Below are 26461 nucleotides of genomic sequence, written 5' to 3' on the forward strand. Positions count from 1 at the left end.
AAAGCCATTGAATAGTTTGGATATTTTCATAAGTTTCATCACAATTTTAACAAGCTTCACAAAGTATTTATCGATGGAAAAATGTTACAGTGGTTGAACTAGGTGATGAACGCTTGGAGGTTCATTATACTATTCTATCTTTTTGTGTGTGTGTATTTGGAAACTCCTATAATCAAATGTGTGTTTAAAAAAACTTGGATATATGGATTTTGACCAGAGTTTTGGAGTTAATATTTCATACACTTGAATTCAGTGACTTAGCGATGGACTTTTTCATAGTAGTAAAATAATTACGCTATGTTTCTGAAAATGTCAAATTGCATTTAATTTTTTTCTATATTTTCTGCATTTGATAAAGCTCTGATTGAGAGGGAAACAGATAGGACCTTGCAGATATAAGACTTGGGTTTGAAACCTCTGTGGAGCCGCCCCTCCCTCGCGTCTGCCTTAAGTATGCTTAGTGGGACAGTGATGCTTGTGGCTGTGCCGGGGAAAATGAAGCTTTTCACTAATGTTGTTGCTATTATCACTTTAAGCATATTTGAGGGCAAAGCTAGGAAGAAGCCTTACAAGGTAGAAAGTCTTTGTATGAGACCTGGTAGAACAAATATTTGAAAATTAAAATTGGAAACAAAGGTGGAGCAGGTGAAACCTGTCCTCTTGTGAAGATGCTGTGGGGTAGATTTGTGAACTAGACAAACGTGCATATTGCCACCCACTGCCACAGGCTCAGTGAATTATCACACACACTAAACATATCTGAACTTTCTCAGCATTCTCACTTAACAGGTGCTGTTGGTTCTTTCATAGAGCAGCCCATGGGACACCCTTTCTTTGGAGGGGGAGGGGTGTAAGGATGAATCAGAGATTGTCACTGTCATGAAAACTTATTTGAACACCATAAAAAGCAAATATTCAATAACAGTAAAAGAAAATGCAACAAAGAATAAAGAAAGAATATGCAACATTTAACGCAGTGCAAAATACATTACTTTAGAGTTTTTCTGCCGTTACTTCTTAAAGCAACAAAAATAATAGGCTGCTGTTTTTCCTCACCAACCACCTCATCAGCTAGTATCAGAGAGAATAGGGCCCCAGTCATGTGCTTCTGATCACAACAGGGATATTAGTTGAAATAGCTGACACAGGAAGGTGACTTAATGCATAACCTTGATATAGAGCAAGGAATCAAAATGGAATTCTTGAAGAATTATTTTGATAAAATGGAATTTTTGTAGAATTATTTTGATAAATTAATTTGGAAATCCATATGATCCACCTAAGGAGGGTAAAGCAAGGAAGGCTTAAAAATGTTCATCTTTTAAACATGAATTCCAAACTATTTTTATTTGACATGTGGAATTGTTAAACAAGTAATAGTATTCTGGTCATATACATTTCTTAAATAAGGCTTCTTTGTATTTGATCAAAATGTGCATGGTACCAGACTGTAGTTTAGCCTTTGTTCAAAGACATGCAAGTATTTAGTATTTACACTAAATGGATAGCCTCAGAAGAATAGTGAATACATTCCCTTAAAAAGTAAAAAAAAAAAAAAAAAAAAATCTTTACGGTGAACCATAATATCTTTATCTCTTAATGTTTTAGATAGTATTAATATTCTTGAACCTCCATTGGTTTCCACATTCTCATGCAAATTTCTGGCTTGCTTTAACACAGCAGTCCGATTTCTGTTGGCTATATGACAGGGCATACGCGTGTTAATTGCTCTTTTTGAAAATATCACCAAGCAGTTCAGAATACCTTATTTATTGATAATATCGTGAAAATCAAGGACCTTATATCAGCCAAAGATAACAATATGGAATAGGGCAGAACTGAATAATGAAATGTATGAGATTGTCATTTTCATCTTGAACCATTTGAAAATGTTTTCTACTTAAGCTACATATTTTAGAGAAGCACAGTTAGATATAGATTTCACTAATGAAGAAATAAACACTTTTCTTCTTTTAGCTCAGAATTCCTTAGGACTAAATGTTAATTGATATGCATTTTATATATAATATGTACAGGCTTTGTAACCAAGGGTCACACAACTAGGGCACACATGTTAGTTACCTTGGTTTTCAAGGGTTATGTGTCAACTCTGCATATTATGTGCCAAGGAGATACTATCAACATTATTTTTTGCATAATGTGCAAGTATGATATGGCCACAGAGTGTAATACAAATTAGTGGCAAAGTGCTGAGGGAAGGGATCCACGACAGACTCAGATGCACAAGGTTGAATATTACCCGTAAACTATCTGACTCTGCTAAGGCCTTACCAGCACAGAGTGCCAAGCCATGCCCAGCTTTTAAAAGCTTCTGAAATACTTGGACACAAGGAAGCTTGTGCAAGGAATTCTACCACAGCCTCTGGCAACACTGGGACTGGTGGGAGGGATAAATGACACCCGGGAAGCAACCTGGAAGTTTCCTCAAACCTCTTGCAAAATGTACCATCTTCCCGAAGAACAATTTTGCTCACTCCATCATGACCAACGTTGTTTATTGATATGTGCTTTTTTTTTTTTGGTTTAAAATATATTAGCAAGATGCTGCTGCAGGAGTTAAAAAGAGTCTGAGAATTTTATTGTCATGTTGATTTCTTATACACACTTTTCAATTTACTGAAAATGTATTTTCAAAGAAGTTGAGGTTAGTGGGAAAGAAAAAAATCTTATTTGCAACCCAAATTCCCCTTAAAAAGGTATTACATCTTTGACTCCTTATATTAAGTGCTGTACTCATGTTAAAAAAAAAACACACAAAAAACCAAAAAAAGAACACTACTCTCCGCTCTAGCTTTTCCCTTTAAAGTCAGAGAAGATAGGTTGTTTTCCTTTAAATTTCATAGCATATTTATTTACCCTATTTTTAAAAAATATATGAAATCTTGTTTCCATTTGAACTCAGAATTATTTTGCTAAAATGATTTTCTGAACCCTAGTAATAAGCTAGAATGTTTACAGGTTTTCTCTCATTTAATACAAAGATGTGATAAATTTTTCGACATAATTTTAAGTTTACAGCAAACCAGCTGCCTCTGAAGTAGTTCAACTGTGCTTCAAAAGTAGACAGTAACTTTGAAAATTGAATTGGGAGTTTTCTATGATCCCATTTTAGTTTAAGTTTGGCATCAGAGGAGTCCAGTTGCCCTCCGATGAGCTCATCAGTGTCCAGGGAAAAGAGGCAGGAAGAGAGTGGGTGATTTCAGAACCAAAGGAACCCAAACACCCCCTAACAAGTAGGAAATCTTAAAAAAGCAGCAGGAAAATATAGTGAATGTGAACAAAAATAACCAAAACTGCAACACTGGCCCTAACCTTTACATGAACATTAGCACACCTCACTTCATATCCTGGAGTTTACTGAGCTTTACGCTGCAAGAATTTTGAAGTGCATGTTTAAATTCCAGATTTGTTATTCTTATCTTCTTCATGGAGTTCTTATGGTTATGACATACACAACCAAATGAGCTCAAAGTTATTAATTTGTATTTCATTTACAACTAAAAAAAAAAATACAGTGCTTACAAAGGAGTTCTTGGACAGAAGGTCCATTTTTTCCCCCTACTTATGTTACTTTTAATGGCCTTTAAAAATGTATATACACCAGCTTTAAAAAAGTGTTGCCATGGCGGGCATATTGTGAAGTGCAGATGAATCTATTCTAAGTGCATATCTGCTAGAGCCTGAATTGATGTCTTTGTTGGTGGGTCTTTTGACCATCCTCCTAATCAAGTAAAATGTCAACCAAAACCAGATTATTGTCTTCACTGTTTAACTTAAAAAATGAGCATGTGTTCAGGATTTAAATTTACAGTGTTTCAAGTGACTTTTAAATTGCTCTTTTTCAGATCTGTAAAATGTCAAGAAAGTTTTAACATGCATCTTACTGAGAGGGCCATCTTGGACTCTGTGTTACTTCACATAAGCAGACAAACCCTACCATGTCATACCATACAAACAATTTTAATTGTGTAGTTACAGTCAATAACCACTCCTAATCAGAACATTTCTGCATAAAGAAAATTGTGATACACTTATAAAAACAGCCAGCTGTAACAAAATAGCTGGTGTTTTCATAGCCATAAACTCATAAAAAAGAAATAACACCTTTATACAGAAATTTTATACAGATGTAGCTTTAAAATTGATTGTAAACCAAAGGAAGACACGTTGCAAACATCAATTATTTTCACATTAATTGCATAATTTTCTAAGGTGATCTATTAGTTTTATTAACCTAAGCTTATTTGCATGATAGTAAAAATTGCATACAACAATAAGAGTGAAGCTTATAGTATGAATTGCTTGGATAACATAGAGCACTTTTTATAGGCAACTGTGTAAAGCACATTTTATCTATTTAAAACTTTTAAGACACTTTGTTTTACTGCCCATCAAAATACATTTATAAATAGAAAAGAACCAGTATGGTAACAAGAGAAGCAATATTACATTTAACGGAAACTTCCAAAAATTAATTACAACATGATGCTGCAGGATCTACAAATAAATAATGAGGACTAAATTGTGTTTCACATTTTCTTTTCATTTTTTAAAAAATCTTGTAACAATGAGAATGAAAAAAATTACAGTGAACTTTTATTTCCAAAATAAAAACAAATTTGAATTACGGCAGTGCCATATAATACAAGGCATTTGTTGGCATATGTCATCTTTAAACTGCATTCCACAGTCTATAGTTCTTTTGCAACATACAATAGAGTAACAAACTCTTTTTCTTTTTTAAAACAAGGGGCGAGTTTCCAAAGATAAGTGTGAAGTGTTACAGAAATAAAAGAAGGAAATGATAATCATAGAAGTTATAATGCTTGTTTTGAGGCTCCAGAATAATAATTATAAAATTAAAAAAAAAATCACTGGTTATCATGCTTACGGGTACACACACCCGGGTGTGTTCCGTGAACACAAATTTTCCATTTTTAATACCAAACAATCCGATGCTTCACCTGGGGCTGCCAAGCAGTTCGTAAAAGAGAGAGGAAAACGTTTAGTGCAGTCAGTATCAGCCTTTCTCGACGTTCCCGTTTGTGCAAGTTTCTGACGATTCCCCGGCTGAACGGCGGCGGAGCGGAGCGCGAGGCTCGCGCGGGGCGGAACCCCCGGCCGGGGTGGGGGGGCGCTGATGGGGGCCCGCAGCTCAGTCCCTGGCGTCGGCGCTCGCGTCTGTGCTGCCGTCGGCCGCCGGCTCGTCCTCGAGCTTCACCGCGAAGAGCGGGCTCGCGCCCGCGCCCGGCGCACCCTCATCTGGGTCCTGCAGCAGCTCGTCGTCCTTGTAGTCGGCCACGTCCACCTCCAGGCCCGCGTGGTCCTTCAGCCGGCCGTGGTGCTTGAGGTGGTAGCGCTGATTCTGGAAGAACTTGATGACAGTGTGCTGCGGCAGGTCCAGCTGCGCCGACAGCGTCTGGATGGCCTCCTCGTCCGGGTGCAGCCCCACGTCCTGCATGAAGCTCTGCAGGATGCCCAGCGCCTCCACCGAGATCTTGGTCCGCGGCCGCGCCTTCGGCCGGCTCTCATCCTCCGCCTCGGCCGGCGCCGCCGCGGGAGGCTGCCGCGCGGGAAGCCGGGGCCCGGTTGGAGGCGGCGGCGCCTGTGCCGGCGCGGGGGGCGGTGCGGGCTGCGGCTGCGGGGGCGCCTGCGGCGGCTGCGGGAAGACAGCGTCACAAAATCAGCGGCGCTGCACGTGCCCGGCCCCGCGCGCCTGGCCACTGCCTGTGCCTGGTCCGAGCACTGCGCATGCTCGGTCCCTGCGCAACGCCTGGTCATCGCGCGTGCCCGGGTCCTACGCAATACCTGGGCACTGCGCATGCGGCCTCGTGCGCGGCACACAAGGGCCCGGAAGGAGCGAGCACATGACCTGCCGGGATCGGAAGGTGGGGACGGGTGCCCGATACAATGCAGGCCAGCTGAACGGCCCACGGCACCGGGTAGAAGGTCAGAACGATCGCTAGGAAGGGAGGACCGGGGAGGGTCAGGGTGGCTCCTGGGCTTCGTCGTCAGAGGTCAGGCTGGCTTGCTTACACGGCTGACACTCAGCACTCTGAAAGTGTGAGCCACGTTCACCAGGAGGATATGCCTCCGACGTGAGGACAGCACATTGTGATGTCAGTAATTAATAAAGATTTTAAATGAAGACGGAGAACTGAAGAGTGCCAAAGGCAGTTTAGGAAGGTGAGCTGTGGACACACTGGGAAGGAAATGTATTTCGTCCCATTGCAGCAGATGGTTAAAACGTGGCCCTGGCTTACAAGATCTTAGTTCCAAGTAAAACAGGGAAGCCTCTGCTCTTCTACAGCATTCAAAGTGAAAGCCGCTCAGTCATGTCCAACTCTTTGCGATCCCAGGGACTATACAGTCCGTGGAATTCTCCAGGCCAGAATACTGGAGTGGGCAGCCTTTCCCTTCTCCAGGGGATCGTCCCTACGGAGGGATCGAACCCGGGTCTCCTGCATTGTATAGGTGGATGGATTCTTTACCAGCTGAGCTATGAGGGAAGCCATTAGCTCTTGTGAAACCAGAGAGTTTCTGAGATTCACACGTTTGTGAATTTCCTACCAGACAGTTTCAATCTAACGGACACATTTCTTACTGAATTGCACTGGGCTGACACTGCAAGATTTTTTCTTACCAAAAAATAAAGGTTTCATTCACTCCACAACGGCTAGCAAATTGTTCTGTCTATACTAAGCTCAGATGTAATCATGATTTAAATTTAGTGTATATAGACACTTTTTCATAATTTGTATATGTGCTGTAATTTTCCATACACAATTATACATAGCAAATGTGTGACACACACACACACACACACACACTCTCTCTCTCTCTCTCTTTCTCTCTCTCTCTCTCCAGCTCCAGGATTCTTACCAACAAAGGAAATCAACCTAAGGAAGCCTAAAATATTAGAACGTTTGTATTGTGCCCTAAGCATTTCCTTAATCCCCCTAAGAAGCAATTTTATTAAAAACAATTTACATTTTCAAACAAGTACTTTTTTTTTTACTTATCTTTTTTTTGTTTTTGCTAAACAGTACATTTTTCAGGCTTTCATGATTATTTTAGTGCTTGATATCCTAAGGGATTCTCCTTCTTAATTTATCTTTAACATATACTCAAGGATTCTTTTTCTTAGTGGATGGATAACCCTATTTTTGTTGTGTGTGTGGGTCTCACCACTCCCCCCCCCCCCACCTCCATGCCCCCACAGACACACACAGCAGTACCAAGAAATAATGCAGGTGATTCAACAAAGAGTGTAGAATTTTAAAACTCGGGAAAGCAATGGCATTTTCCCTTAAAGGGGAAAACTAAAAGCATCCCTTTGGATGTAACAGAAATAATTAGTACAGCTCACGTTCAGTTCCAACAGGTTTCCTAAGTAATTGAGGTCAACAACTAGCTGGGCCCAGACTGTCCCCATCTAAATGAACTGGGGATGAATTCAGTGGATCCACTCAGTGGATGAATGGAGACAGGTCTTAGGTTTTGGAAGGGAGTAATTTAGGGGAGTCTGAGGCTGACCCTGCGGGTGCAGTGTATTTGGCCACCACCAGTGTTAGTCTGGCCTTTCCAAGGCTGAGCATCCCGACCAGGGAGCAGGTCTCAGCACCAACCTTCTGTGTGTCCCCCTCTGGCTGGCTAACCTGTGCCTGCTCAGCTGTGGAGCAGTACCAGCCACGGGGTCCAATGCCTCTAGACTCTCCTTGCCTAAGGGTGGTGGGAGAGGGGCTCTAACGGAAAGACAGACAGACGTGACTCACCCCTAACTGGTGCTCACTGAGCCTGCGGCGACAGACAGACCTAAAGTGAAGCCAGGGCTGGGGAGTCGGAAGCCAGATGCCAATTTGGTTTCCGTCCCCTCCTCTCTCTAGGACAGAATCCAATGTATACATTTGTGATCCTACAGACTTCCTCTGCAGAAACAACAGTCATGCTTTTCCTCGGGGACAGGATTGGTGTTCATTAAAAAATATGTGGTGTGTCTAAAAATTCAAATTTTGCTGCAATGCGGGAGACCTGGGTTCGATTCCTGGGTCAGGAAGATCCACTGGAGAAGGGATAGGCTACCCACTCCAGTATTCTTGGGCTTCCCTGGTGGCTCAGCTGGTAAAGAATCCGCCTGCAATGCAGGAGACCTGGACTTGATCCCTGGGTTGGGAAGATCCCCTGGAGAAGGGAAAGGCTGCTACTGCTGCTGCTGTCACTTCAGTCGTGTCCGACTCTGTGTGACCCCATAGATGGCAGCCCACCAGGCTCCCCCTTCCCTGGGATTCTCCAGGCAAGAACACTGGAGTGGGTTGCCATTTCCTTCTCCAATGCATGAAAGGGAAAAGTGAAAGTGAAGTCACTCAGTTGTGTCTGACTCTTAGGGACCCCATGGACTGTAGCCCACCAGGCTCCTCGGTCCATGGGATTTTCCAGGGAAGAGGACTGGAGTGGGGTGCCATTGCCTTCTCCAAGGGAAGGTCTACCCACTCCAGTATTCTTGGGCTTCCCTGGTGGCTCAGCTGGTAAAGAATCCGCCTGCAATGCAGGAGACCTGGGTTCGATCCCTGGGTTGGGAAGATCCCCTGGAGAAGGGACAGGCTACCCACTCCAGTATTCCGGCCTGGAGAATTCCATGGACTGTATAGTCTATGGGGTCGTAAACAGTTGGACACGACTGATCGACTGTCACTTTCAATATGACAAAATAGATTAAGCTCTCACATAGTTCTAATGAAGACTGGCTTGCCAAAGAACAGTGGAAGGGGGTTCCTGCCGCCGGGGGCGGGGAGCGGAGAGGAACACAACACACGTGTTGGAAAACCCAGGTCCTCCTTTGCCCCCCCAGCCGAGATGGCAGGGTATCGTCATCTCTTGCTCAGAAGCCTATGTTCAGATTGGCGGAAAGAAGAGAAATGCCCCTTTCCCTGCCATGTTTAAGCGTCTGTTTACCGCGTGCTCTACTGCAGCGGCCGAGGTGCACGAACCTGAATCTGCTCGGCGGGCACGTGGATGATGTGCGGTGGTCGGTCTCCGTGGTGATGCACCGCGTTGCTCTCCTGTTCGTAGATGGCATCGCGTTCCGGCTGGGGGAGGCTGAGGAACCTTCGGATCATGGAGAGGTTCTCCCACAGGGTCCTGTTTTCTGGAGAAGGGTCTTCTTTCCAGCGTAACAGCTCACACAGCCACCCCTTAGAGACAAGGGCGTTAGCAGGTCAGTTCAGGTCCAAGAGGGGGTGGGTGGGGAGCTGACGGTTCCCATTAGGAAGTAAAAAGGAAGGACCCTGTGCAGTTAACTTTTTCTCAGCTCAAAACACTCCCAATATGCTTAAAAAAAATATTTTTAACCTGTTAAAAGAGAATAGGTGTGATTATCGAAGAGGAGGCAGGTTCTGTTTTTTAATACACAATTGAGATTTGCATCTTAAAGGAGGGCCCTATTTTTCAGACTCCAAAGGCAAGACCCATTTACCCTAGACTCTGCAGAATGTGCCCAAGGAGAAAGCAAGACTGAGTGTGCTTCTGGTCCTATGAATGGCCACATGAGCTTCTGAAGATACTATTTACAAAGGGCTGGGATAGCTTTTTAGAATAATTTTCCAAAAAGGATTCCCTAAGTTTATAATTTTTGCATTAAAAAAGCAATTCTGTGAATATTTGTGTGTGTGTCAATGTATGTGTGCATGTGTAGAAAAGGGAGAGAAAGGATGTGTGCAGTTGTGTGAGCAAGAATGTCATCCAAGGTAAGGCTTTATGTTAGAATGAGTATCAGAAGAATTCTCCAACACAGAACTTTCCAGAAAGACACCTCAGAGTCCTGCCTGCAGCTGTGCACACACGTGGTTCATCGGGGAAGCACTTTCATAGAATCCCTGGGGCCAAGGGAGACGATGGCCACTGAGCGCCGAAACCTGAGTGTCTCTGCTGCACTCCAAGGCCCAGTTTCTGATCCTGAGATCCTCAATCATGAACTGAGTGGTCGAACGTGGGACAGTGGGACTGATATACACACAGAAGTAATAGGCGCTGGGCTGGATGAAGCACAAGCTGGAATCAAGATTGCTGGGAGAAATATCAATAATCTCAGATATGCAGATGACACCACCCTTATGGCAGAAAGTGAAGAAGAACTAAAGAGCCTCTTGATGAAAGTGAAAGAGTAGACTGAAAAAGCTGGCTTAAAGCTCAACATTCAGGAAACTAAGATCATGGCATCCGGTCCCATCACTTCATGGCAAATAGATGGGGAAACAGTGGAAACAGTGGCTGACTTTATTTTTCTGGGCTCCAAAATCACTGCAGATGGTGACTGCAGCCATGAAATAAAAAGACATTTATTCCTTGGAAGGAAAGTTATGACCAACCTAGACAGCATATTAAAAGGCTGAGACATTACTTTGTCAACAAAGGTCCATCTAGTCAAGGCTATGGTTTTTCCAGAGATCATGTATGGATGTGTGAGTTGGACTATAAAGAAAACTGAGCACTGAAGAATTGATGCTTTTGAACTGTGGTGGTGGAGAAGACTCTTGAGAGTCCCCTGGACTGCAAGGAGATCCAACCAGTCCATCCTAAAAAAGATCAGTCCTGGGTGTTCATTGAAAGGACTGATGTTGAAGCTGAAACTCCAATACTTTGGCCACCTGATGTGAAGAGCTGACTCACTGGAAAAGACCCTGATGCTAGGAAAGATTGAAGGCAGGAGGAGAAGGGGACGACAGAGGATGAGATGGCTGGGTGGCATCACCGACTCAATGGACATGGGTTTGGGTGGACTCTGGAGTTGGTGATGGACAGGGAGGCCTGGCGTGCTGTAGTCCGTGGGGTCACAGAGAGTGGGACACGCCTGAGGGACTGTACTGAACTGGATACTATGTATAAAGTAGACTGACTAAGGAGCGCCTACTGTGTAGCACCAGAAACTCTACTTGATGCTCTGGTGAGACCTAAATGGGAAGGAAACCCAAAAAAAGGGGGTGGGGTGGGGGGGGATTATGTACGCATGGAGCTGATTCACTTTCTGTACAGTAGGAACTCACACACCATCGTAAAGCAACTTTGCTCCCATAAAAACTAAAAGCAAGTGTTCCAACCAGCGTGCACTGTCTCCCGTTCTAACCACCATCTCAAACCTCCTTGTCTCGGCCGCCACATGGGTACTGAGCAGCAGGGCGGGGAGGCGGAGGGGAGGGCCGCCTACACCGGCTCCCGCTCTCAGCTCAGAACCGCGCTCCAGAGAAGCATCTGCAGGCCAGCTAACGGGGGACGCCGGCTGCTCCTCTGCCTCCTAAGGGTCCCTCTCCCCCGGCGGCGGCGACCCGCCGGCCGGCCCTCCCGCCCACCGGACCATGGACCGCGCCCTGCACCCTCGGCTCTCCAGACGTGCCCCTCCCGCCCACTCACCCCTGGGCTGTGAATGCAGGCTTTTCCTGAGGCCACGTTCTTCCTGGACTTGCCTCTGCTTTCTTATCCTCCCGATCTCCTGCTGGGTCCCTCACCAGATCAGGGGCCTCGGATTCCTTACCTTAGCTTCTGCTTTAGGGAAACTGACCTAAAACAACGGGGTTCCTTAGAAACTAGTTGGATGGGAATGCAAAGAGGACAGGTTAGTATCTGGTTTTTAGAACTGGCCAAGGGGAGTTGCCTTTTACATGACTTTAGGGTGAGATCAGAACATGGCATGACTTTTCCTTTCTTTTCCAATGTGAACCACGGGAGAAATTCTCTGCTAACTGTAATACACAGTTGAAGAAGACCCCAAACAGCCTGAGAGATTTTAAAGAATAGCTGGAGACTCATACAGTAGCTTCCCGAGACCCACCGACCACCCAGCCAAGGGTGACAGCTGCTAAACCCCATGAGCCCTACTGACCCTAACTGAAGCCAGGGCCTCTGATTCTCCACTCCACACACCATTTAGCCATGTGCATGCCTAGGGACAGTCATGCAACTGTGCATTCACTTGATGCCGCCACGTGCATGATCCCAGGATAACAGAACAGGCGGTAAACTGAAGGTTTACCAGAAAGAATATTAGCTCAATAAAAAAGAACCATGACAACGGCGCCACTGAACATGCTTCTCTTCTAACCATGGCAGCTGTAGGCTTCTTTCCACAATCAGATCATAGGTCACATTTTTACTCTTATCTATGAATGCAACATTAACTACAATTTGAGTATTTGAAATATTTGAGACCCACTTGCATAGGCTGCCCTGGAAATGTTTGTTTAGCTCCTACTGACAAATATTTGCTCTCTGGATTGAGCCATGGAAATATTTTATATTTTCCTACATCAAAAGTTATTGCTTTATTCTTCACTTCTATATTTTGATGCAAGGCAAGTTTTAGATCTGTCTTCCTGAAGGAAGGCTTGACTATTAACTCTGGTTAAGATTATACCCCTGCCCCCTCCTCGTCTCTTCTTTAGCTGTGGCAACCGGCAGGGCCCCATGCCTATATACAGAAAACCACTACAATTTTATTTACCTTTCAAGAGATGCTAGAAGGTTCATCAAGAATATGTTCTTTTTTTCTTTACTTAGCTAGGATTATACTCTTGTAATAAGTGCTAAACACTGACCATATAAGTCTTTTTTTTTTTTCAGAAATAAATGCTTGTAACCAAAAATTGCTAAAAGTTAAATTAAGAACAATTCATGTAAGAAAATCTTCTTGAAGAAAGCTGAAGCACTCCAATAATTTTTTAAATCCTTTTAGAAACTTTTTAAAGTAATGCAGATATCAGTTAGCACTTGGATATATGTGGGGGGGGGGGGAAACATGTGGATCACAGATGTTCTTTGGAAAGGAAAATCATTAGTTCTTTTAAAATGGCTAATAATGATAGCTAATTCCCAAACAATCACACTCATGCTGGTTTCACAAATATTTCAGAAAAAGAGCCTTGACTTATTCAACAAACATTTTGCTCATATTGTCACTTCTGTGTCTCTAAACTTATAAGACAGATTCTTATTTTTATTAATTGCCCATGACTAACATAACATTTCCAGTAGTTTGCTATTAACCTTTGCCCTTAAATAATACTTCTAATTCCTTATCTAAAAATAATGTGATGAATTGTAAATCTGAAGCATGTCTCCGTTAGCCTTTCAAGAGACACGATGATTTTAAGAGACTGAAATCAGATGCTTCTTAGAAAAATATTTAACGGTGCAGCTGGGAACTGTTAGTTCTACAAGGGTATTCCAAAAAACAAAGATGGGGGAGGGGCAGCGTGCTTTTCTCTTGATATGTGTCGCTCTTAACAAATAATGGAAAACAGACATTCTGACAGGCTAGTTCTTTGTCAGCAGAGAAATCAGCTGGCTCATTCCCAATTTACGCTGGCAAAAAGAAGATTAATTTACTATGATTCCATTTAAATACCTTGGAATATTCTGACTCCTTCAAATCCTATCGATCAAGATGATGACAGTAATCTGGTCTATGTTTTGCAGGAAGTGAGGAGAAGCACCAAACACTTTCTAATTCCCCAGTACCTGTCCCGAGGTCACTTTTCCATAAATGATACTGTTGAGCAAATACACTTGGGAAGACAATATATGTCAGAATATAGGTAACATGTGGCAAATAAAAATAATGATTTCCCTAAATACTATATTGGTTCTTTTAAAATGATACATGTATAGATTTACTGGGTGGAGGAGAGATGGTGAATAAAATGCAAGCACTTTGCTGCAAAATGTGAACATAATTACGTTTTAAGCCAGGTCTCTGGGACTTGAAATATTGTAAGAGGGGTAGGGAACTGCTGTGACAATTAAATTAGATCACAACTGTTCTGAACAGTAGAAAAGACAGGAGACTAACAGCCTTAAAATAATGAGACCGATCTATTCTCAGAAAACTAAAATGGCACAAGGAACAACCTAAACTTTAAATGTAGTAAATTTGCCAAGCAACATTACACTGCATATAAAGAGGGCAAAATATAAACAGTAGCCACATGTAAATAAATTAGTCAAACTTTCAGGATGTTCCTACTTTTCAAACTGACAAAGTTTAATTTGACACCTTCTGTTCTAAACCCTTTGTTTCTATTCAAAATCACGCCTTGAGCTGTTGCTATCAATCACAGCACTCCCCCTATTACTTAAAAAAACTGGCATGGACCCTAAACAAGCTGAAAATGCCATGCAGATGAATTCTGAGATAATATGTTCAAACCTGTTATATACAACACAAATCGTGTAAAGTTATGTATTGTAAACCTACATTTATTGAGAACTAAAAGTCTTAAATCCATCTGCCACAAAAGAAATACTGTTATGTACTTTATAGGAACCAAGAACCATCTGTAAATGTCTTGCCACCGTAAGCAAGAAACTGGTACAGAAGATGCTAAACCTCAGACAGCATGAAATCAATAACAGTCTTTGAACTGGCTTTGGTTTAGGGAATCTATGAAAGACATGGAAGATGTGGGGAGGGTAAAGGGGCGAAAAAAAAAGGAAAAGAGAAAATGCGGAACGACTGCCAACCCACTACTGAAAAAAAGCAAAACAAATTCAATGACAACACAATGGCAATTTATCATGGTCCATGAAACACATGACTGTATGCTCATTTTAAAGGAAAAATTAGCAGTTCTGAACTCAATATTCTAATGATGTGCTTTACCGACAGAATCTTGTTGTACCACACTGAAATAAAAATCCTGGCACCTTCATCTCTCAGCTGCTAATTTCCACCCAAACTCAATCTCTGATTTCCATTCTGCTCTTTTTAGAACAGTTAATTCAAGTCGATTCCCTTCTACCATTTTAATGGGTAAGGAGTACGCAATGATTTTTCACCGAGTCAGAAAAGCAACCTCCTTTCACGAATGAATTTATTGTACCTAGGGAGCCTCACATACATGAAAAGAGACCCCTGGCAAGGCCGGGTCTGTGACAGTCAGGAGCACGGAACACAACTAATTTTCCAGGGGGAAAGAGACTTTCGTGTTCTCTAAGGAAAAAAAGTCACTTAGTACAAGGATATGTATATATTGTTGTCATGTACATAATACGTTTTAAACTTAAGAGCTATAAAAAGAGAAAGAAAATGACAAATAATTCTCACTGCAACTAAGAAGGAAAAATACATTAAAAAAAAAAAAAAACAGAAAGATAATTTGTGTTCTAAAAAGGAAAACATTTTATAGTCTGTATTTATTCCCTACCCCTCACCCTCATCTTTTATGTGTTATTTGCAGAAGTATTTTGTTCCGATCTCTGGGGCGTATAGTATAATAATATATGATATTAAAAGAAATCAATCTAAATAGGGAGGTATTTGATACAAACATTTTAGTGGAAAGCATGAATTACATTTTAGCAAGTAGTAGGGATAGGATTAAGTACATAATCCATTAAATAGTACTTCTCACACACAAAAAATTTCAGTATTGTAGACTAAACTACACCAGGCATTTTGAATGAGTACATTTTCAACAACAACTAACTACAGAGCTAGCAATTTATCATTCAGCAAATAATTTTCTACTTTTAAAAGAATCTGTAAGTGTTACTTATGCTAATGAAGACAGTTTTTAATCTGCCCACAAACATGCTAATAGAGGGCAATTTTTTTTTTTTTTTTTTAATTTACAAAGCTGTCTGCTCTGGAGGGTAATTTCATATCAATGTTCTGTAAGGGAGGGGTGAGTTCTAATTGTCAGAACTACTGAATCTTTTACCCTATAAAGGCTTAAAGGTATCACAAAAGATGCAAAGTGACTAATGACGTTTTAAACCACTCCCTGAATGTTCCAGAAGGGACATTTTCACACTTTTTATGTTTTATACGCACTGCCTCAAATATAGTGTTGAAACGTACTACTTCTTCCACACCCTGACACAGAGACACACAGGTCTGATGGGGGTGTGACGCCTGCATCCTTCCTTCACACACCACCATCTAACTTTTTTTTCTTTTTTGTGAGAACAATCATAACACTTTGAATAGTGAGAAACAAAAGAGCAGCAAAGCAATACTGGAAGCATTTTCAATTATTTACGAGGTTAAAAGGGTGAAATGATACTTTAAATACATCAAATTTCATCGTCTGGGCCATTTTTTGGTGGCAAAGTGGTATTGATCTTTCCAAATGCTGAAAATTAACTATTTTCCAGAAGGTCATTATTTGATTAAAGGCATTAAAGTTGAGGGCAAAGAAGCGATGCACTTCTTCCTCTCCATTCAAATCATCACATAATTTAATAAAAACCATCCCATCATGTTCTGTAATAAAAATGCTTATCTTAAGATATTGTTCTTTACCTAACATATTAACCTTTAAATGTTATGAAGTTCTTAAGGAGAAAAACCTTTGCTAAAGCAGATTATTCTATAACATAATGAGAGGCCTCCACCATTAACATTAATAAAGATACATGTTCTCTATGAAATTAGCAGGAAATACATGAATCTTCTTCCCCAGCTTACTAACATCTACTTTGTGTAAAGTAAGGAGAATTTCAGCAGGCATGACAAGTAACTTTTTCCTGCTAAGTTAACATGGGCCTGAATCCAGAAAACATGGGAAGTAAATCTGAGCAGAGACGGAGCAGTAAACGCATTTTCCATTCTAAAAGTAGCATTCTACATCCACTTTATCCAAAGAGAGGTTTTAAAAAGAAACATACTTAAGTGGAATGACATGCATATGTGTGAGCTCAGTCATGTCTGACTCTCTGTGACCCCATGGACTGTAGCCTGTCAGGCTCTTCTGTCCATGGAATTTTCCAGGTAAGAAAACTGCAGTGGGTTGCCATTTCCTTTTCCAGAGGATCATCCCACCCAGGGATTGGACTGGTGTCTCTTGTGTCTCCTGCACAGGCAGGCAGATTCTTTACCACTGTGTCACTTGGAAAGCATATGTGTGTGTCCCCAGATATATTTTATCTTCAGGGTGTGGTTTCTGATGCTTGTATTTTTGCTGGAAAAAAAAAATCACACTGGTTTTTAAAATTATTATTTTAAACTTCTAAACTGTTACTGTTTTAAACTCTCTCCAGACTCCACAGTTTATTTAAGGGACTCAGCATCTTAGCCAAAATCTGTGGGTTTCCATACTGAATTAATAATAGGTCATAAACAACTATCCATGAATTTCTCACTTGAGTAGATTTTTGCCACTCTGTCTTTAAGAGGTTAGACAAAGCTAGCAGAATTTCTGGAGGTTTGGCCTTAACAAAAAGAAATGTTTCTATAATTTAGGGAAAGCTCACATTAAAATTTAGTCAATTTAGAAAGAATATCCAGAATCCCTGGTAAATGATTTTTATTTATCAATTATGCTTAAAATTTAATTAAGCAAAAAAAAAAAAGAAAGAAAATTACTTTTTCTCTGTGGTTTGACTGTTTACTTCCTTACATTCTCAAAGGCACTGGCTTGAGGGAGTATATAAATATGTGTTCTTTTCTTTTCCTATAGATTGTTTGGTTCATAACAAGAGTATCAGATAGTCTGGCCAGAGTAGATAAAAACATAAAAATTGTTCTCCCTTAAAAAGACCATCAGGAAAGTTTTAAAGAATATTTTCAGGAAGAATTTGAGGAGAAAAATTAATGACGATAAAAGTATGAAATTCTAGACAACATATTAAGCTAGCTGACAAGAAGATAATCTCTTAATTTGATTGAAACAGAATTTCCAAAAAAAGCCTTCATCTTATTTTTAAAAAAAAGTAGATCTGGAAGATAACTAATTTAAAGATTAATTTTTTCAAAGACTTCAAACCTGCTTTCAGGATGGTGTCTTCAAAGTTTAAACAAAAATCTGGCTTACGTGTCTGATACTGGATACAGACTCTAAAATAGAGTTCATGTTTTTCCCTCTCAATCTCGATGCATTTTTTACTATTATGTAAGTTTCAATCATAAGGTTTGGCTTTACATTTATACCCTCTGCCTTAAAAATCTTCCTTAAGGGAGGGGCGGAATAGATTAGGAGTTTGGGATTAACAGATACACACTGCTATATATAAAATGGGTAAGCAACAAGGACCTACTTCACAGCACTAGGAATTTGATTCAGTATCTTGCAATAACCCATAATAAGAAAGAATCTGAAAAAAAAAATATAAATCTCTCTATATAAATCTCTCTATATAACTGAAGCACTTTGTTTTACACTGGAAACTAATTCAAAGCTGTGAATTAACTAAAACTTCCAATAAAAATCCAAGAAAATAAAAAATAAAATACCACATCTGTTTTTTTAAAAAAAACACTTAAACTTCAGTCTTTATTCTCTCCTCCTTCTTCATATCAAGTGTCATTAAAAGACAGGAAACTCAGTATCTCCAAGGTTCTCCAAGGTTCACGCTGTGATACTCGTTTCAATTTCCATTGCTGTTTCCATCGTAAAGAACAGTCTGTTCCTTTCCATCCTGCCCACCGCTGACCTGTCGGCACGGGGGCAACTTTTCCTTGAATGATGCTCTTAGGCACCAAATAATCGTTTTAAGTACGTCCCAAGGACGGTTATCTTAAATTCAGAACAAAACAGCCTTTGAGTAATCATTCCTTTCCCTCTCTTAGGGGAAGCATATAGCAGCGATGACTAGAGCTTTAGGAAAGGGGAGAACGAGCATTACCATGGAGAGTTGGAACTCCTACAGAAACAAAGATAACGTCTGGCTTGGCCCGTGGCACTTCCTGCTAGGTAAACACACAGGTGTAATTAAGCTTTCTGGAATCCGCTTAGTCCACTTTGAGATGCCCTTGGAAAAGGGAGGCCAGGATGAAAATCACTGTTCTGGTCTTCGCTTGCAAACTACCCGAAGTTATCCTATTGCTCAAAATGACCTTGAAAGCTTCCCAAGAGAGAGAAAAAGGCTACTCTCCCTAGAGCTTCACGGAAGAGTCCTTCAGTCACGTGCGGACTCAGTCGCTCAGTCGTGTCCAACTCTCTGTGACCCCGTGGACTGCAGCCCGCCAGGCTCCTCTGTCGGTGGGATTCTCCAGGCGAGAACACTGGAACGGGTTGCCGTCTCCTGCTCCAGGGGCTCTTCCTGACCCGGAGATCCGACCCGCGTCTCCGGCATTAGGTGGCAGATTCTGGGCCACTGAGCCGCCTGCAAACCCAATCACACTCAGGTCCTAATTCATCGGACCGTTTACCAGCTATCATTTCCCACATTCTACACCCACTCCCCATACTGTTTTCTCAAATAGAAGAGCCCTCTCCTTTGTTTTTTCCTGCCTATCTAAATACTAACTCCCCTTCCAGTTACTCTCCATCACCTCAGCATACCAGTTAAGAGTTATATCCAGGGCAGACACTTATGTATGCGAACTTGAGCAAATCCCACGAGTCCCTGATCCTCCTTGACAAAGTGCAGATAATAATGGCATTCATCTCAGAAGACTGCGGCTGCTACAAATGAAACAGGGTTATGTTCAGCCCAGTGCCTGGCCTGTGATAACCACAAACGGTCTGATGGCTTAACCCAAAGCACTTGCCTTAAATGGCCCATAGTATAGTAGGGAAGAAGCAGGACTCAAACATAGCTATCAGAGCAAGGGAGTGTGTAGTGAAAGTCAGCGATGGGCAGACATCATGTGGGAACCAAGAGGAGAGATGGGCTGGAGGGGCCAAGGACGTCTTCGCTGACGAAGAGTCATGGCAGCTTGGGTTTGAAGAATGGGCACTATTTAGTGGGAAGAATAAAGAAAAAAAAAGAACTAGCAACAAGCTAGGAAAAATAGGTGGACAGTAGCTGTAGAATCCACTATGCTTACCATTCTTTCACCATTGCTCTTTACCATACTTGCTTGAAGATACTACTTAATTACTGTGACTTCATCTCCTCTATCAGAGAAGGCAATGGCAACCCACCCCAGTGTTCTTGCCTGGAGAATCCCAGGGACGGCGGAGCCTGGTGGGCTGCCGTCTATGCGGTCACACAGAGTCGGACGCGACTGAAGCGACTTAGCAGCAGCAGCAGCATCTCCTCTATATAATGTACCTCTAAGGTCAATTTGTTAAGAAATCCTATGTCTTCATTTTAACACTTATTCTAATAGTGACTAGCCCAGTAACCTTGGTCAAGTGCCTTGAGTTCTCTAGACCCGAATTCACTCCTCTGTAAAATGGGGGTAATGTTACCACCACTCATAGGGTTGTAAGAATTGTTGAGATAATTCACACTAGGGGCTTGGCACACAGTAACAGTATGATGAATGTTAGCTTTTATTATCATTGTTGTCATTATCACCAATATAGTCCAAAGGAATGTGGGTATCTGGGGAGTTAATGAAATTAATTCAGCTACCACATCCCAACCTGAACCCAGTATCTTTCTCCCACAAACACAGCTCCTTCTATATAGTTTAACTGTTAATGGCATCACCACTCACCCAGTCACCCGGGTGAAAGGTTGCTATTTGAAGCATAAATTAGTATAATCTTTCCAAAGCACAATGGGAAATGATGAGTGTAGAATGACTAGCAATTACCTTTAAAACACAAATGCCTTTTTTGATCCAATAATTTCTACTTCTGAGAATTAACCCTAAGGAAATAATAGGTGTATACAAATATTTAACTATAATAAAGTTCACATTAACATTGTTTGTAACAGCAAAAGTTGAATGCAACTTAAATATACCTCAATAGGGAATTAATTAAAAGGTGGGTTTAGAGTATGAATGAATGAAAGGCATGTATGTGCACACATGTGTATGTATGTATATGCATAAACATACATATATGTGTATACAAAGAACACAAATCAGGCTATTTCTAGTTAATTGGGATTTGGGTATTTTTTATGGTCTTTCCTCCGTTATGATTTCTTTAAAATGTATTTTTCTATACTGGCTAGCACTATTTTTCAATTTTAAAAAACCATGGCAAACAGATGCAATTAAAAAATCTGACTTTTTTTGTTTGTTTTCTCCCTAAACAATCATAAACTCCCGTCAATTCTACTCCTCGGTGTCTTTCGAATTTGCGTCTTCTTTTCCATTCCTGCTCTCCGGTCCCGGCCCTCCACGTTTCTCCCACAAACTGAGGCTGGCGGACTTCTTGACTCCAACCCACCCCCATCTCTGCTAAGTTACATCTGTCGTAAACTCGGAGAGCCCTGTGCAGGGCATGCTCTGCACAAGCCTTCACCTAAGAGGTCTGGAGACGCCCTGAGGCTCACACTTCAGTGAGTGAGCGTAAAAATACAGCAGAAGATTCCCTGCAACACTGAAGTGGCAGTGAGTTGGGGGAATCAGAGGTAAGTAGAAAAATAACACAGTCTGAGCCATTTAGTTAGTGGCAAAAAACTGAATACACCACTCCCATTCCTGAGGGCACTGCGCATGACAGCAAAGTCCAACAACTTATAATAATGCTGCATTTCAAAAAAGTAAGATAGAAAGTGAGCTCAGCCTAGTAGGGTCACGAGGCAGAGAGGCCCTGTAACAGGTTTCTGGGACTCCTCTGGGGGTCCAGTGGTTAAGACTCCATGCATCCCACTCAGGGGACACGGGTTTAATCTCTGGTTGGGGAACTAAGATCCAACATACTGCACGGCATGGCCAAAAAAATAAATACATAAAGATAAAATGAAGTGTTATAAAAAAGGTTTCTGTCAAAGGCATATACATTTGACTATTTACAGTAGAGGTTTCCTGGGAAACTTATCTTTTTCCAAATCCCTCAACCCCAATAAACGTGTGCTCTTATACCATAATATTATGAAGCAAATTTCTTATGTAGCATTAAGGCACTATTAAAAACTTAAAATACTTATTTTTTTCTTCAAAATTACAATGATCATAAAGAAAAAATGTTGCAGAATATCTGTATATGCCATGTGCAAAAACAAAAACCTATAAAAATGTGAACCTATAACATGAGTAATTTTTAGGTGATGATTGACTCAATACCCTAGTTGTCAGCTTACAAAAATAATCTATTGTCAGGTTAATTTAAACAAATATTTCTGCCATTGCATTTTTCATTGATTTATATAAAACTTTTCAGCATTGCAGATAAATCCTCAAATGAGCAATACCTCTCATTACTCATATTGAGGGGCTGCAAATTAAAAATTTAAATCTTCCCTCTATGATATTCTACGAGAGATAACAAAAGAATGTTTAAAACCAGAGGAAGGCAATTCGGGATTGTAAAAGTTATGGGGCTCATATCTTAGAGGAACCATCAAGCGGGCAGGGTCATTACAAGCTCCCAAGCTGCTTATGATTTTACAGATAAAGTAACACCCATTTTGCGGCCAAAAACCACACTGTTCTATCCATTATGCAAAGCGACTCATCAGAAGTCAACTTAAATGAGGAACTCGAATTTGGGGATTTAAAAGAAAAAAAAAAAAGAGACTTAAAAGAAAGAAAGGGTGACTATTTCTAGAAGCATCATGGGAGTCACAGTGATAAAGGCCAGGTTAGAAAGGTACCAGTGAAGCGGATGCGCAGGACCGCCACACGAGTGGGAGGCCTCTCCCCGCCGGCCCGGAGAGCAGGTCCAGAGAGGCGGGCAGAGCCGGGCCCACCCTGGCCTCCCGGACACAGGGTCTCCGGCCCTCCTCCCGCCGGGCCCACCTCAGGCAAAACTGCACCTGGATGAACTCCTCCTGAATCATTCCGCCCTTCCACAAATAACCTCAAAGGGCAGTCTACCATGAGGCTGAGACGTGCGGACAGATAGAAGACCGACCATCTCTCCCAGCACTTATTGGCCAATGAGGTAGATCAGCTGAAACCTCAGACTGAAGCTGAGAGCCAAGGTATAGTTTAATTGGCAAAACGTTTCCAGCCTGAGGGCTAAGGCGCTCTCCCAAATGCTGGCACTATACGTGGGCATCAGAATACTGGAGGAAAGGTTGTGTATAGGGTTGTGTTGTTTGAAATGTCACTGCAATCATCGTCACCCATGCTTACATACTCTGGAGCGCAGGGTACTTGAAAAATAAGCACCTGAAAAAGTAATAAATAAATCTTTCCCAGGTAAATTTAAGAACTCTTCAGCTAATGTTTTAAAAAATCAGACATTATTTTTTCTTCTAACACACAACTGATCTAAACATTCGTCTCCCCTCTTTTGTGTGATGGACCTTTCTGGTAGTTTGATAAAGTCCATTGTTTTCAAGACAATGTTTTTATGTGCCAGAAATAAAATGTGTAAAATTATAAAAAAAAAAAAAATCAACTGTACTGAAATACAGTCATCAAAACTCTATGTTGTAGTAATATAACAATGTGTGCTTCTTTATTAGCATACTAAATAACAAGATCTAGGAACAGAGCTAAGACCTACCATAATTTTAGAGTGATGAGCAAAACAGTATTTTGAGATTATCTACAATAAAAATGTGACATGAAAATATTTATGATTTTTATTGGTGACAAATCCTTAGGTATTCCTAATAATACTGTCACTCGTTGCCTATATTGATAATTAAGTGCCTAATCTCAATAAGACATCAGTGAAATAAAGTTCTTTATTCTACCTAAGTTCATGCATGGGCCCTTGGGGGAAGGTGAGACACAGGTTAAGAATTCCTGAAGAGGGTGCCCCCTACCTACATCTATGTGTCTGTGTAGATATGTAGACACACACCTATATATATATATTTCAAACATTATTCCAGAACTATCTCATATAAGCTCCTAGTAGATTAGAAAACGGTGGCATTTAGGAATTCTTGGAACAGATCTCCTTGTCATGTTGCTTTTTGTTTTTGTTTGTTTTTGCCACCACACCTCTTAGAGATGGGTTGAAGGGAACAGTTATCACTAGTCAATGGTTCCCATATTGCGTCCCGAGGAGCCCCAGGATTCCACCAGGGGTGTTTCAGCAGAGCTCTGGGTGTTTGAGTGTGTGGTGTGGGTGCGTGTGCGTGCATGTGTGGGTAAGACCCCACCCACACTCAATCCCCAAGTCAGTCGTGAGAAGACTTTTATCAGATTTATCTGTTTCAGGTCTGGAGGAGAATGCATTCATAAAGTGATAGTTTAATAGTGTGAACTTTCTTGGTTGACAGTTGCACCAGCACATATGTATACCTCACTGTGTTTTTACTTGGTCCTGTTATGAACTCAGTAAATGGGTTTACACATGTGAATAAGGAAGCGCCCACATTCTGACTTAGTTCAGGTCATACCATCCCCAAAACTATAAAGGTAAGCACCATCAGCAGAGTTTCCTTTGAGAAACGTCTATCTGCCTGGAGAGCAGCACTAACAGTACTTTTCCAAAGACACCTGGGTTTCCTAAACAGAAGAGGAAAAAGTATCGGGGCAGGTACAAGATGGAGCAAGGAAAAGGAATGGAATTAAGGCAGGTGCAGGCCCTTGCAGTGGGGGGGGGGGGGGGGGGGGGAGGTGGTGGCGGGAGGGAGGCTTGCAAACAAACAATGATTGGTCTTTCTTCCCCTCACCTCTTCAAAGGGCAAATGGCTATGAAGGATAGCCTTGCAGATGAGAGCAGGCAGAAGGAAGCTAGCAAAGGATTAAAGAAAAAGAAAGTGAACAGGAAAGACAGTAAACGGAGGGTAGAAAAGGAGCCCATGACTGTCTCATCGCTGTACATTCTATGTACACCTCAGTGCTAAATTTATCCAAAAATATAAACACAACTCTCTGCCTGGAAATTAAGCTTGATGGATAAGGCGTTAGTTCTTATGGTTACCCAGGGTCCAAGTTATTTAGTCTCTTTAATCAAAATACTAAAATAAAATCATTACCCATTAGGCTATTACCCTTCCCCCAATCTCCAAACACACAAGCAAAAATTAATTGCAAGTCAGGAAGAAAGAAGGCAATTTAGACAGTAACAGCTTGGCATGGACCAAGCTGGGTTTTCCTAATAGCATTTGTCTGTTTGTGAACGTATATTTACAGCCTTCACTTCCTTGACCCCACTGAAAGTAATTTATTTTTTACCTAATCTGCATTTCATTTTAACCACCAAATACTCCATCAACAAACCAGTCAAGTAACGTCCTGACAAGCAGCCTACTGTTGGTATGTAACAAACGGGGAAACATTTAAAGAAGACAGCTGGGGCTAGGCACCCCTGAGCAGCTATCGGACACTCCAGGTACTAACTGACAAGCTTGCAACCAAGAGTGTCAAGGTAACTCCTTCACACCGGCTCTCATTCCCTGCCTCCTTCACCCAGTTCCCTCTCCACTTCACCGACCTCTTCCAAACCTGTGATTTCTCGTGGACTGCGTCTAATTTTTCCCCGTCGATGTGCCATCCTGCCTTGAAGAATGTTTTTTTTTCTTTTTTTTTAAATCAATCCCCTAAAATGAGAAGTTGAAGGTGGACTTTCAGGCATCAGTTAAAAACCCCAAAAAAAGACATGTTAAAGGAGGAAGCTCTTTAGCAATCTATATCACAGGGTGTTGGTAACCACTACCCCACCGCATAGCGACCCAACCCCAAGCCCCAGCTGAGCGGAGCTCGCCTCCTCTGTATACTGGCCCGACTCCGCATGTTCCCTGACGAAGGAGGCGGCCGTTCCAGCTTTCCAACAGCAGGTTTCAGATGCCAGCACACCAATCCGGAGCTCAGTTCACACTATGTAACACAGAGTTCACAGCCTGGGTTTCAGACAGCCCGTTCTCCTCACTGTACGTCCCTCATAAATATTTCTTTCAGGCTAAAACACCCCCCAAACAGTGCTGGGTCCCCACCCGCTAAGCCTTTCCATTATCCCAAACCTTGCCTCCTCTGGGACTCATCCCCACACTAACATGCCTGCCGGCGGTACCTCCAATCAAAACAGCATCCTTTTTCACACTTGTGCCCCTGCCTCAGCAACAGACTCACGGAACATGGACCTGCCCAGGACGTGGCAGTCTGACCTGACCTGCTTCACTTTCCAGAAGGGGAAAGTCAGAGGCCTGGCAGGTCATGCAACTTGCCTGGGTGTCCACAACGTGACGGCCAGGAAACTGGGACCCCTACTCTTTGCAATCCCCAAGGCCTTCTCTGAAAGATGAAGTTTATGTACAAGCTGTTATATAAACCACAAGTGACTTTGCAGATCAGTATGTTTCTGACATAGATAATCAGGAACCACACTCTCCTCTTTTCTTCAGCTTGGAGTAAAAACATGGGCTACACTACAGATGAAATTGATGACTTCAGTGATGCTGGTGAAAAATGCTGACCTTGAAAATAGAGTAAATATTCAAAGAACAAATTCTGTTTCCTGTACATCTCCCTGAAGATCTGCATGACTGCAGAGTGGGTGAAGGTGGGCTGAACTGAAAGGCAGGATCCTTTTCTACTAATCTGCTGCCAGGACTCACTAGTAGATATATGAAAACTGTCTTTGCATTAGACAGGGACCCAGTAGGGTCCATAAAGAAAATTACAGTATTTTCCTTGAATAATGGGGATTCTTGCAGTCTCGTTAAATTTAATGGAAAGACGTGTTCTTGTCTCCTACTC

General features: G+C 41.8%; 1 protein-coding gene across 6 annotated transcripts in view; it reads right to left on the reverse strand.

Annotated features, from left to right (window-relative positions):
* Window positions 1–2577: 2577 nt before the first annotated feature.
* The window catches only part of SATB1 (SATB homeobox 1), a 102265-nt gene continuing 78381 nt past the window's right edge, over window positions 2578–26461 (reverse strand). For all 6 annotated transcript variants that reach the window (XM_065942721.1, XM_065942720.1, XM_065942719.1 and 3 more), the window contains 2 exons: window positions 9009–9212; window positions 2578–5680 (listed from right to left, as the gene is read on the reverse strand). In XM_065942721.1, coding sequence (XP_065798793.1) covers window positions 5177–5680; window positions 9009–9212 — 708 coding nt within the window. In that variant the 3' untranslated portion in view covers window positions 2578–5176. The remainder of the gene's footprint in view (window positions 5681–9008; window positions 9213–26461) is intronic.

The sequence above is a fragment of the Muntiacus reevesi genome, chromosome 8 (assembly GCF_963930625.1).
Source record: "Muntiacus reevesi chromosome 8, mMunRee1.1, whole genome shotgun sequence".
Taxonomy (NCBI): Eukaryota; Metazoa; Chordata; class Mammalia; order Artiodactyla; family Cervidae; genus Muntiacus; species Muntiacus reevesi.